Genomic DNA, 14,148 nt, shown 5'->3' on the forward strand with positions numbered 1-14,148 from the left:
AGTATCATAGCAACCAAAGAGCCAATCCGGAGCGAGGTTGTTGAAGGTAACGCCCGCTGGTTTAGAAGGGAGCGGGTGTTTAGCAATGCTGTTAATCCAAACTGTTTGCTAACGCTAACAGGAGCAACGTCGGGGGAAAGAAGGCGCCTGATTTGTCTGTTATTATGGTTCATGTCTTGATTTACCGGGATCAGGATCATGTAGAGGGTTAATACATTTAAGACCAAAATGACGAGTCCAACAGCAGCAGAGACAGAGAGAGGACACAGTTTACAAAAAATAAAAAATAGACAAAAAAACAACCCTCAAAATAACTCACAAAAAAAAACCAACCTCAAAATAATAATAAAAAAAATACTTAAAATAACTCAAATAAATAAATAAATAAATAACTAAATGTAACAAAAACTCAAAATAACAAAAAAAAAAATAATAAAGTGAAAATAACTCAAGAAAAAAAAAAAAAAAAATGAACCCAGGATCATCGGGTTAATACGAACATTTAAGACCAAAACGACGAGTCCGACAGCAGCAGAGACAGAGAGAGGACACAGTTTTCAAAAGACAAAAAATAGACAAAAACCCCCCCCTCAAAATAACTAATAAAAAAAAACTCAAAATAAAAATAAAAAATTACTTAAAATAACTCAAATAAATAAATAAATAACTCAATGTAACAAAAACTCAAAACAACTAAAAAAATTAATAAACTGAAAATAACTTAAGAAAAAATAAATAAATAAAAAAAATAAAATAAAATGAACCCAGGATCATCGGGTTAATACGAACATTTAAGACCAAAATGACGAGTCCCCCCCCCCCCCCAAATAACTCATAAAAAAAAAAAAAAAATCAAAATAATACGAAATTTTTACTTAAAATAACTCAAATAAATAAATAAATAACTCAATATAACAAAAACTCAAAATAAAAACAAAAAATAGACAAAAAAACCCTCAAAAAACTCAAAATAAAAAAATAAAAATTACTTAAAATAACTCAAATAAATAAATAACTCAATGTAACAAAAACTCAAAATAACTAAAAAAAATTTATAAACTGAAAAAAAAAAAAAAGAACCCAGGATCATGGGGTTAATACAAACATTTAAGACCAAAATGGCGAGTCCGACAGCAGCAGGTACAGAGAGAGGACACAGTTTTTCAGTAGAAAGTGAATTAGAGCCATAGTCAATGGAGCCGGTTAGCTAGCAGGTTAGCTCTGTCCATTTATGTAAACAGTCTACGGTTTGGAGGGACAGTACTTATGGTAAATATGTTCCATCAAGTAAGTGGCAGTTCATGTAGAGAAAAAAAAAATGACAAGGAAAGTACAAAAACACAGGAAGTAGCGCTGAGTAAATACGTTTAGCCCTTGTTAGCATTATAGTGAGTGATGGGACAATGCTTATACTGAAAGTGTATTTAGCGCGTGGTCCCTGTCGGGCCCCGTAGACCCATTACTCACACATGAATGCCACACAATCAAAGGATGCCCTGGCCGTTTTATCTCCTGAACTTTTGCACCAGAGCAGAAGAACATCCACACCCGAGAAAGCTGCTCCAAAAACATGACGCACATATACAAACTTTGTTATATAATAGGAAAATTTTGTTGTTGACTAGCGATTTTACCCCAAAAATTGCATAGTCAAGCTAACATGGTGATCTAAATGTGTTATGTGTTAGCAGATAATACCGTAGAAGTAAAATACCTCCTGTTAAAGTCTTTGTTCATGTTTAATTAAGGCTCTTGAAAAGCGCTATATAAATAAAATGTATTATTATTATTATTATTATTAATGGAGAGGTAGTTCCATAGACTGTTTATATAAATGGACATAGCTAACCTGCTAGCCTCCGCCGCGTTTTAAACAGGAAGTGATCATGTGTGTGCGCTTCTGGCTCTGTCAACTCTGGCTCCAATTCACTTTCTATTGATAAAATGTCCTCTCTCTGTCCCTGCTGCTGTCAGACTCGTTATTTTGGTCTTAAATGTTCATATTAACCCTCTATATGATCCTGGGGTTATTTTGAATTTTTAAAAATCATTATTATTTATTTATTTATTTGATTATTTTGAGTTATTTTGATTTTCTTTTTGTTATTTTGAGTTTGTTTTTTTGTTTTTTTTATAGCTATTATAACTTTTGTTTTGTTATTTTGAGTTTTTTCTTCTTTTTTAGTTTCTTTTCTTTTTTTGAGTGTTTTTTTGTTATTTTGATTTGTTTTTTTATATTTTGAGTTTTCTTTTAGTTATTTTTTATTATAATTATTATTGTTTTTTGTTATTATTTTGAGTTTTTGCTTTTTTGTTATTTAATTTTTATTTTTTTTTGTAAAACTGTGTCCTCTCTCTGTACCTCCTGCTTTTTTTTTTTGTTATTTTGAGATTTTTTTCTTTTTTTAGTTTATTTTCTCTTTTTTTTTTGTTTATTATTTTGAGTTGTTTTTTTATATTTTGAGTTGTTTTTTTTTTGTGTAAAACTGGTCTTAAATGTTCGTATTAACCCTCTACATGATCCTGGGGTTTTTATTTCTCTATTTTGTCTGTAAATCAAGATATGAACATTAATAACAGACAAATCCGGCGCCTTCTTTCCCCGACGTCACTCCCGTTAGCGTTAGCAACAGGTTTGATTGACAGCGTTGCTAAGCGCCAGTTCCGTGCTAAACCAGCCTTCAACAGCCTCACTCCGGATTGGCTCTTTGGTTGCTATGACACTCGCGGTCAGAATTCCAAATATGCAACTTAATTCCAAATTAGCCGCTATAACTGCTAGCCTCGATTAGCTTCATTTGACTGGAGCCGAACGCTGTGGGTGACGTCTCACTCGCTCAGTCCACGTCTTTATTCAGTCTATGGGTCGTTGCACAAATGGTCTATGCTAAAATTCACTATATTTTTGGTTTTACTTGTGCGTATTTTACTTTTTGTGAATCATTTTTTACCTGTTGCGTCCAATCTTCTCATGATCTTTCACCACACAGTGCAGCTCGGCTCCAGAGTCCAGAGGGATCCCTTTTAGGTCCCACTCAAAACCCTACAGACAAAAAAAAAACAACAAAAATACACAACAAAATATAGACTAACTTGGCCTGTTGAGATGTCAGTACTGTACCTCATTCCAGACCGGGTTGGGGTTGTTCTTTACAACTTTCGTCTTCTTCTTGGACCCTAAAAAAGACGAAAAAATCTGAAATGAAAATTGTTGTCTTGGAGATATTAAAGGTCTATATTATTTAAAAAATACCCCATAGAAGTAAATACCTCCTCTTTAATACCCCATACAAGTAAATACCTCCTCTTTAATACAACATAGAAGTAAATACCTCCTCTTTAATACCCCACAGATGTAAATACCTCCTCTTTAATACCCTATGGAAATAAATACCTCCTCTTTAATACCCCACAGATGTAAATACCTCCTCTTTAATACCCTATGGAAATAAATACTTCCTCTTTAATACCCCGTAGAAGTAAATACCTCCTCTTTAATACCCCATAGAAGTAAATACCTCCTCTTTAATACCCTATGGAAATAAATACCTCCTCTTTAATACCCCATAGAAGTAAATACCTCCTCTTTAATACCCCACAGATGTAAATACCTCCTCTTTAATACCCCGTAGAAGTAAATACCTTCTCTTTAATACCCCGTAGAAGTAAATACCTCCTCTTTAATACCCCATAGAAGTAAATACCTCCTCTTTAATACCCTATGGAAATAAATACCTCCTCTTTAATACCCCACAGAAGTAAATACCTCCTCTTTAATACCCCATAGAAGTAAATGCCTCCTCTTTAATACCCCATACAAGTAAATACCTCCTCTTTAATACCCCATACAAGTAAATACCTCCTCTTTAATACCCCACAGAAGTAAATACCTCCTCTTTAATACCCAATAGAAGTAAATACCTCCTCTTTAATACCCCGTAGAAGTAAATACCTCCTCTTTAATACCCCATAGAAGTAAATACCTCCTCTTTAATACCCTATGGAAATAAATACCTCCTCTTTAATACCCCACAGAAGTAAATACCTCCTCTTTAATACCCCATACAAGTAAATACCTCCTCTTTAATACCCCATACAAGTAAATACCTCCTCTTTAATACCCCACAGAAGTAAATACCTCCTCTTTAATACCCAATAGAAGTAAATACCTCCTCTTTAATACCCCATAGACTTGTCTGTTGATGATTAATGTTCATATCTTGATTCATGGACAAAATAACAAAATAAAAATACAAACATTTAAGACCAAAATGAGTCTGACAGAAGCAGGAACAGAGAGAGAGAGAGAGAGGGGACACAGTGTTTCAATGTAAAGTGAATTGGAGCCAGAAGCGAGTGCATTAGCTCTGTTCATTTATATGTACAGTCTATGGTAAACGCAACATAAATGAAACCATATGTACTTGTTTTATCAGTGTACAACAAAGATTTAGGAAAATATAAACAATTTGTGTTAGATCAGTCCAATATTAGACCTGTCTCACATTTTGAAGTGTGTTATGTGGCTGAAGTAAACATAGACGATAAATTATAATATCGAAAACAAACCCTAAAGCAGAAATATTGCCAAAAAGTATTCTAAATGTAGAAAATTGTTACAGATATGAACTGCAGTGAATAAATAACACAACGCAACAATTAAGTCGCCAGTTTGTGTCAATAGTGAGTCATAAAAGTTCATAATCCAACCCTCAAATCTCATCGTAGAACAGAAAAATAACCAAAAATGTCTCTAGTAGCGCAAAGAAAAGATACCCACGACAAATACGGACCCCAAAAAACTATTGTACCGTCTGTGAAGCGCTCAACGATATAGTAGTTATCATGACAGGCCTAGCAGACATATCCAAAACACTCATCCAAACAAACTGTGTCTCGTTTTTACTTCTATCTCTCAGCGACTTCCTGCTACACGTCGGTTTAATGTCGGACTTCCTGTCTGCAGCAGCTATCACAGGAAGTGGATCCGAGCTGGAGACGCTGGTGGATTTATGGACCATTCAAATCCAAATTCCCGAAGGATCACGCTGATTTATGCGCGAGTTAGCGTGAGTGGGTATTTTTGTATCATGCTAATGCTATCTGGCGAAATGTACAGGGAGGCTAACACGAGCTAATGAGGTTATACGGTAAAAGGTCAGGTGTTTATAGAGAACTTTTACGCTTTAAATCATGAAACTGCTCACCCATTCACACACACACACACACACAAGGGGGTGAGGTGGGTTAAGTGTCTTGCCCAAGGACACAACAACAGTATTTATCTGTGGTTGTGTGTTGAAGATATATAGTTGTATGATTGATCCAAGGTCCTATATTACACAAAACGGACTTGTGTGAGCTTTAAACCTAATCAAAAACAGACCTGGAGTTGTGTTTTGTTTCATTCTCACATGTTTGAGTCACACTTTATTATTCGTCCGTTACATTTCCAAACCTCAAAACGCTCTGTTCCACCTTGTGATGTCATCAAGTGGTAGTTTTCACATTAACAGCTCATTTTACCTTTAGTTCAGTCGAGATAAGTGGCAATTCCAGGGCTGAAATGATCCAAATGATTCTAGAAATGAAGGTGGGTGGAGTTTAAAAACACAGTGGAGCACTTCCTGCATTACCACTTGATGACATCACAAGGTGGAACTGAGCGTTTTCAGTTTGAGCGAAGAACTGAGACTAAATATGCAGGGTTTGTGTCCGTTTGTAATGAGGAAACATTAGAACAGAAAATAAATGAAGGTAGAGCCACGTAGGATTGTCAAAAGTATTGAAAATCTGATACTGATCGATATCGAAACTAGATACTCATGTAAGCCGGTATCGATACTCAAGTATAAGACACATAGACTAGTATAGACCATGGACCACTATGAACCTACTGCACACTGAGGGATTACCATAGACTGTTTATATAATAAGTCACATGTGTCAAACTCAAGGCCCGCGGGCAAAATGTGGCCCAACACGTCACTTTATGTGGTCCACGACAAGCTAAATTAAAAAGTATAACTGTCTTAAAATATCAGTTTATCAAGAGTTACACAGTTACACAGACATTTTTTCATATCTACGCGAATTCATGTGCAATATTCGTGACTTGAATACGTAAAAAATACAGAAATGGTTAATTAACAAGATAAAAAAAACAGTTTTACGTTTACATTACATTATTTAGTTACATTTTTACTGTCTTACATTCAAATCTGGCCCTTTGAGAGCAAGGGTATGTGTGAAAATGAGTCTGACACCCCTGATATAAGTGGATAAAGCTAACCTGCTAGCCGTCGCGCTCCAATAGAAAGCGATCGTGGCCGTGCTTTCGGGCGCCATCGACTCTGGCTCCGATTCACTTCACACCAGAGACGTGTCATGGCGTGAACTCGTGTAAACCAGGTGATGGGACTTTCTACGGTGGCCACAATGGGGAAACAACATACCGGTAGTTTCCAAAGAGCACTTCCTTAAGTCTTTAGCTTTTTCCTCTCTTGTGGGAGCCATATCCCTCAGGTGAGATTAGCTGATTGAATTTTGTGTCGGTTATTCTAATACATTTAAAAACAAGGAAGTGCAGAATAGGTTTGTTGAGATGTTAAACTTGAAGCTGGGTGTCTGATAGCGAAAGTAAGAAGAGGTTTTTTTTTTTAAAGAAACCTGCACTTAAAGTTTTGTGACGTCACTGATGTCCACAGGTTCCTTATTTAAACTGCACTTACAGTTTCAAATAAGAACCTGTGTTGTCAGAGCTTTAACCTGCAGATAAAGGACATATATAAGTTTTTTTTTTCATTCTCAGGCTGCAGGTGCTGGGGTCTTTTAGATTTAAATAAAAGCTCATGCTCTTTAAGGACTGAACACGTTATAGACCAGTATATCTCGCCTAGACTTTACCGCGCTCTGTTGGCGGCGATAGCATCCGACGCAATGGGGTTTTAAAGAGGCCTCCGCAGTCTCTACATTTAAGACCAGCCTTAAAACGTTCCTCTTTGAATGAGCTTATGGTTAGTCCAGTGAAAAGCAAAAATATAAAGCCCGCAGTTTTAGTTAAGCTGTCTCAGGAGCAGCTTTTTTGGGGGAAGTATGGCAACCTGAGCACTATCATCTGTTTCCTCCTGTTTTCCCCTGTCAATAACATCCACTATTCAGTTCACCTGGAGTTCGTTCATGTCAGGATTTGTGTTTTTTTTTTGTGTGTTCCCTGCTGTTTTCCCTCCTTATTTCTGTGTTTGAGACTAGAGCTGGGCGGAGACTCTGGCACCACCTCCACTCACCTGCTTCTGATCAGAGAATCAAGCTGCACATATGAGGATAAAAGGACCCCCAATAAAAGGACTAAAAGGACCCCCAATCTACTATGGATGGTTCTCCTCCAGGTTTCTCTTTTTCCCATCGGGTTTTTGAGTTTTTCTTGCCGAGAAGAAGAGTCTAAAGACAGGGGGCGCTCTGGGAAAGTTCTCCATTTGCTTGTTTTCCGTTGATTAATCTGCGAGTCTGTTATTAACGTCTGTTGATCTCTGTTTCATTGTTGATTTTCTAACTTTCTCTTAGTTAAATCCGTGATCTTTTTTTCAGGCCTAAGAGGAAACTGCTGCTGCGGTTTCCGGCTTTACAAAAGTAATCGAATTGAATGTAACGCTCATTTTGCTTTTTGATCGGATAATCGTCTTGAGAACCAAATTGTAACATGAAAAACTTGCTTTTGCGATTAAGAATAAATAAAAATAAGGAGTTATAATTGTCATCAGTAAAGCAATATTTGGTTTGAGCCTTGGACACGATACACGGGAATTTAAAATAAAGTCTTACATACGGTTCGTGTCTGAATGTCTCCCCTCGCCCCTAACCCCTCATTCGCTCCATAGCTCCACACTCTTGGACTATACAGAGACATTCGGACACACAACTCACAGAAGTTAGACAGAAGTTAAAGACTATTGGACTGTGAGATGTCTGGGCTTCAGGACAAAGAGGAGGGCCACTTTTGTCCTGAGGGATGTTACTCTCCTCACACTGCCCTGACTCTGGATCTGACGACTCGACCTGTTGAGCTGCACAGGGACTTTTGTTTGAGCTTTCAATTATTATTGCATTTTACTGGACATATAAAGTGATATTGATTTATTGATTATTCATTCATGCTGCATTCATACTAAGCTCGCGGATGAAGTGTCTTGCCTAAGGACACAACCTCTGGCGCCCCACTGTGGCACCTGATATTCCCAGCGGTCTCCCATCCCGACCACCAGGCTCTTTCTTCTTGGTTTGTGATCGATACCATGCTTTAAAAACATCTCCATGCGACAAAGAAGTTACAGAATCCACCTTTACAAGACCCTTCAAACTCTTGTGGGAATCCTGATTGATCTGATTTGACTTTTTGGCAGTCGATGGAGTTGTTTTGCTTCCTGTTTTCAAACGCACGGCGTCACTTCACACTAAGAACACCGGGGTCATCGGGGTCGAGCCGGTTATAAATACTTCCCCGGGTTTGTTTGAAATACGAGGAGGGCATGTGACAGACAGGAAGTGGCACGGCGCTACTTCCTGTTCAAATCTGGTCACCGTTGTTGACATGAGCTCAGAATAGTAAAGTATGTGGGGAGAAAAAACATGTGGAGAGGCTAAAGATAGAACTGCATTCAACCAAAATGAATGGGAAAAGATAAGGCGCTCAAACTGGCATCGACGAAACAGAACACGACTCTGGATCGGCTTCTGATAAGGATATTATTAAAGCTATGGCGTATATGGTTTGCTAAAACAAAAACTTTCACTAAATAAACATCGCTATACAGTGGTCCCTCGCTATATTTACATAAATGTTGGATCTCAGTGTGACTCTGAAGTGCTGTATGTTTGCAATTTGTTTTCTCCCCGACAAAACCCACAATGTCGATGAAACGTTCTGCACCGACAAAGACGCCGAAAAGGCTGAGGAAGATGCTAACCATCGCAGACAAAGTTAGACTCCTTGACATGCTGAGGGAAGGTAGAAGATACATAGCTGTAGGGGGCGCCATTATAGAATAAATGAAACTTCGGTTCGTCACATAAGGAAGGAGGAAAATAACATCTCTGCGCATAACTCTGTGTAACTCTGTGTAACTGTGTATAACTCTGTGTAACTCTGTGTAACTGTGTGTAACTCTGTGTAACTGTGTATAACTCTGTGTAACTGTGTATAACTCTGTGTAACTCTGTGTAACTGTGTATAACTCTGTGTAACTGTGTATAACTGTGTGTAACTGTGTATAACTGTGTGTAACTGTGTATAACTCTGTGTAACTCTGTGTAACTGTGTATAACTCTGTGTAACTGTGTATAACTGTGTATAACTCTGTGTAACTGTGTATAACTCTGTATAACTCTGTATAACTCTGTGTAACTGTGTATAACTCTGTGTAACTGTGTATAACTGTGTATAACTCTGTGTAACTGTGTATAACTCCGTGTAACTGTGTATAACTGTGTGTAACTGTGTATAACTCTGTGTAACTGTGTATAACTCTGTGTAACTGTGTAACTGTGTATAACTCTGTGTAACTGTGTATAACTGTGTATAACTCCGTGTAACTGTGTATAACTGTGTGTAACTGTGTATAACTCTGTGTAACTGTGTATAACTCTGTGTAACTGTGTATTACTCTGTGTAACTGTGTATAACTGTGTATAACTCTGTGTAACTGTGTATAACTCTGTGTAACTGTGTATAACTCTGTAACTGTGTATAACTCTGTGTAACTGTGTATTACTCTGTGTAACTGTGTATAACTGTGTATAACTCTGTGTAACTGTGTATAACTCTGTGTAACTGTGTATAACTCTGTGTAACTGTGTATAACTCTGTGTAACTGTGTGTAACTGTGTATAACTCTGTGTAACTCTGTGTAACTGTGTATAACTCTGTGTAACTCTGTGTAACTGTGTATAACTCTGTGTAACTCTGTGTAACTGTGTATAACTCTGTGTAACTGTGTGTAACTGTGTATAACTCTGTGTAACTGTGTATAACTCTGTGTAACTCTGTGTAACTCTGTGTAACTGTGTATAACTCTGTGTAACTCTGTGTAACTGTGTATAACTCTGTGTAACTGTGTGTAACTGTGTATAACTCTGTGTAACTCTGTGTAACTCTGTGTAACTCTGTGTAACTGTGTATAACTCTGTGTAACTGTGTATAACTGTGTATAACTCTGTAACTGTGTATAACTCTGTATAACTCTGTATAACTCTGTGTAACTGTGTATAACTCTGTGTAACTGTGTATAACTCTGTGTAACTGTGTATAACTCTGTGTAACTGTGTATAACTCTGTATAACTCTGTGTAACTGTGTATAACTCTGTATAACTCTGTGTAACTGTGTATAACTGTGTATAACTCTGTGTAACTCTGTGTAACTGTGTATAACTCTGTGTAACTGTGTATAACTCTGTGTAACTCTGTATAACTGTGTATAACTCTGTAACTGTGTGTAACTGTGTATAACTCTGTAACTGTGTATAACTCTGTGTAACTGTGTATAACTCTGTGTAACTCTGTAACTCTGTGTAACTCTGTATATTACTATATATAAAGACGACAGCAGCAATATGTTTTATCAAGGAGCAAAAATTGTTGTAACTGCAAAGCTAAAGTGGCTTTGGCTTTGAGGGTCAGTGATCTAAAAGATGTCATTTTTATTTACAGTACAGTGTAGTATTTGGTTTCCTTCTATAATACTGTGATTATTTTTTTTTAAATCTATGAAGGTTTGAACTTTGAGAGAGTTTAAAGAAGAGAGAAATGTGAGAAAATGTTAACGCCTGTGAGGAAAAGTGTATAAAGTGTGTGGTGAGGGGTTTTACAGACAAAAACATAGAGAATAATGTAAAAAATAATAATAAAGCTGATACTTAGCGGATTATATTTTGGGTGTTAAAGTCGCACTAACGTCTGGTGAGGGGGTCTGCCACTGACTTGTCGCCACGGAGATGTCATTGCCCTGCCTGGAATGTTCCACAGTGCGGCATTTAACTCATCAATCTTTACATTTATCCCATTACAAGCGTTTTTCTTTGCTAAATTGAACACTTTGAACCGATGAGCGAGGGCACATCTCCACAGATCTGACCTGTAACTTGGACCGCGTGGTTTAATGGCGTACAGTGGGACATTCGGGCGGCGCAATAACATCTCCATGGAAACGCGCAGCACCTTTAAATGCCCAAAATATCAGCAGCGTGACACAATATTGTAATCATGGTGTCTGGCCTAGTTTGATGACTTTTTCCCATCCAAACGATATTATATCATTATTATTATTAGGTATTATGTTGTTAATCACTATGGCAACAGCCTAAATAAATCGTTTCCTTCTGAAAGTCTTGGATAGGTTTGAATGGAAAGTCCTGGGCACATCCACAGCGCCGTTTTAGTAAGTGTGATGGCACCAGGAAGCGCGAGACAAAGACAGGAAACGCCGAAGCGAACGCACGCCGTCACAAACACGAGCGTCTCACACACAAGAGCTAAAGGTGTCGGGAAAACGCTCCACGCATTTACACGGAACGAACGATCGCCGCCGTAATAAATCGTTTAAGAGAGACGCAGAAAACGGCGCATGCAAAGAAGCGCCACTAGATGGAGTCAAGAGCTACTGTCGGAAAAGAAACAACAAACTGAAATCTCTTCGGTTTTACAGTTCAAAATGAAAGTACAGTGTTCCCTCGTTCATCGCCGGGGTTACGTTCTCAAAAATAACCCGCGATAGGCTTTATTTTTTACCGTTATTCTACGTTTTGCGACTATAAAACCCCTCACCACACACTTTATACACTTTTCTCACACAGGCGTTAACATTTTCTCACATTTCTCTCTCGTTTAATTAATTAATAGTGACTCACGTGTATTTCACTGACCCGTTTAAACCCTCTTTTACCGTTAGCCGTGAGATTCTGTACGTAGCTCCGCCCACGCGCTTACATCACCCACGCCCCCGCACGACAATCCTCCGTAAATATACAAAAACACGACGCAAAAACTGTGCACCACGCCTTCACAAACCTGATGTGATGTGTGGTAGTTTCGTTTTTTTGGGATGGAGCTGATTGTGTTGTGATAGCGCTCTGAAGGGGGAGGGGTTTAGCGCAGAGAGCAAAGGGAGAGGGGAGACTGAGAGCACCGTTTTCAAGATGCTAAAAGCTAACGTGCTGATGTAAATATGTTTTGTGTTAGCGGTTAATACGGCAAAGAAGTAAAACACCTCCTCTGAAACTTTCACTGTCACTATGAACTCCCAAACACGCAGAACGCTAAAATTGCGCTAAAAAAAATCAGCGGAATAGCGAGACCGCGAAAGGTGAACCGTGATACAACGACGGACAACGGTAATACAATCACAACTGAACCTGTGCTGCTAGATCCTAAACCTGGAGAGACAAAGAGACACACACAAGTTTCAAGTTTTCAGTGAAAGAACCTCCAGAGTTCACTCCCTGAGCTGCAGAGGGCGCACTAGCACTGAGTCATGATTATTCTGCAGGTTCTCGGGTTTAGGTATCGACCAATCAGATCACAGAGAGGCGTTTTTCGGTTTAAAACAACAGGATTTGAGCGTCGAAACGAGACTCTGCTTTCTTACGAACCAACAAACCAAGTTATAACTTAAAGAACTTGGCGATCGGTGTTTTTGAACGAGAAATATTGCCGAATTTACGAATACGAATTTACGAGAACGAAATGCGTAATTTTAAAAAGCAAACGGACATAACGTTTATATTTAAATGGCCGTTAGCACCGATCGCAGAGTTTTACTACATAACAAACTAGAAACCACAATAAACTTAATTCAATTTGCTGGATTCAAATCTCATGGCGATTTCATTTTGTAAAGATAAACACTTTCACTTTCACTTTCACTAAACAAACATCGCTAGACACAAACGCACTAGAAGTAGAAGAAGAAGTTAAGATGTTGAAGTACAGGTAAATATTTTGGGTGTTAAAGTCGCGCTAACGTCTGTCGAAGACTTTGCCGCTGACTTGTCGCCACGGAGATGTCCTCGCCCTCCATGAAATGTCCCACAGTACAGCATTTAACGCACCCGTTTTGCGTTTATCCAATTACAAGTGTTTTTCTTTGCTAAATTTAACACTTTAAACCAATGAGCGAGGGCACATCGCCATAGATCTGACCTGTAACGTGGACTGCGTGGTTTAATGGCGTACTGTGGGACATTCAGGCAGAGCGATAACGTCTCCATGGAAACGCGCAGCACTTTTAAATGGCCAAAAAATCAGCAGGAGTAGAATAGTATTGTAATCATGGGGGCTGGTCCATTTTGATGAGTTTTTTTTTTTCCATCCAAAAGATATTATATTATTATTATTATTAGATATTATGTTGTTAATCACTATGGCAACGGCGCACTCGACCAGTTTTGGCAACGAGGGCGACCACACGTGTTTTGTCATCACCAGAATGCAGAAGATTTAACCAACCACGGCTCAAAATCGACTTTACAACACATTTTTTAGCATTTTAGCATTTTAGCATCGACCTGTACGTTTCCCATTTCACGGATTAACCCATTTTTCCTCTTACCTCTGAACGCAACACTTAAGTACGGATTGGAATGGTGGAGATTATTGGCGTGTTGCGAAAAACACCGCAGCATGGTCAGAGCTTCTTAAAAGTCAAGTTTCCACCAAAAAAATATTGCAAATTTCGGGGAAAAAAAATCAGTTTAAGCACAAAAGTTGACACATATCAGCTGAAAAAATGGCAAAAAAAAAAAAAAAAAAAAAAAAAAGTGTTTAAATTTAGTCCAAAGCTTAAAGTTCAAACTTGCTAAAAAACAATTAAAAAAAAAAAAAAAATACAATGATAATGATAATAAATGATTGATTTTTTTAGCTTAGTTTTTTCTGTAATTTTGTGAGTTTTTGAAAGCTAATCCACCGTTTTGGCTAGTGTCCGGCTGATAGATTCCGCAGAATGGTGCGGGGTGAGAGGACCTGCTGGGAACACCTCACGTCCAGGAAACGCTTCACTTCCTCTGGGCTCTTTCCTCTGCAGCCTCCCCTGTCCTCCACACCTCCAGGACCCGAGGACAAACACTCCCTTAAAGCGAACCTACTCTGCAAACTCCGC

General features: G+C 38.2%; 1 protein-coding gene across 2 annotated transcripts in view; it reads right to left on the reverse strand.

Annotated features, from left to right (window-relative positions):
• The window catches only part of dysf (dysferlin, limb girdle muscular dystrophy 2B (autosomal recessive)), a 114,992-nt gene that overhangs the window by 95,287 nt on the left and 5,557 nt on the right, over positions 1–14,148 (reverse strand). For both annotated transcript variants that reach the window (XM_055229184.1, XM_055229183.1), the window contains exons 2-3: positions 3,122–3,177; positions 2,952–3,043 (exon numbers count right to left, since the gene is read on the reverse strand). In XM_055229184.1, coding sequence (XP_055085159.1) covers positions 2,952–3,043; positions 3,122–3,177 — 148 coding nt within the window. The remainder of the gene's footprint in view (positions 1–2,951; positions 3,044–3,121; positions 3,178–14,148) is intronic.

Source organism: Periophthalmus magnuspinnatus, chromosome 18, assembly GCF_009829125.3.
Source record: "Periophthalmus magnuspinnatus isolate fPerMag1 chromosome 18, fPerMag1.2.pri, whole genome shotgun sequence".
In the NCBI taxonomy this organism is placed as follows: Eukaryota; Metazoa; Chordata; class Actinopteri; order Gobiiformes; family Gobiidae; genus Periophthalmus; species Periophthalmus magnuspinnatus.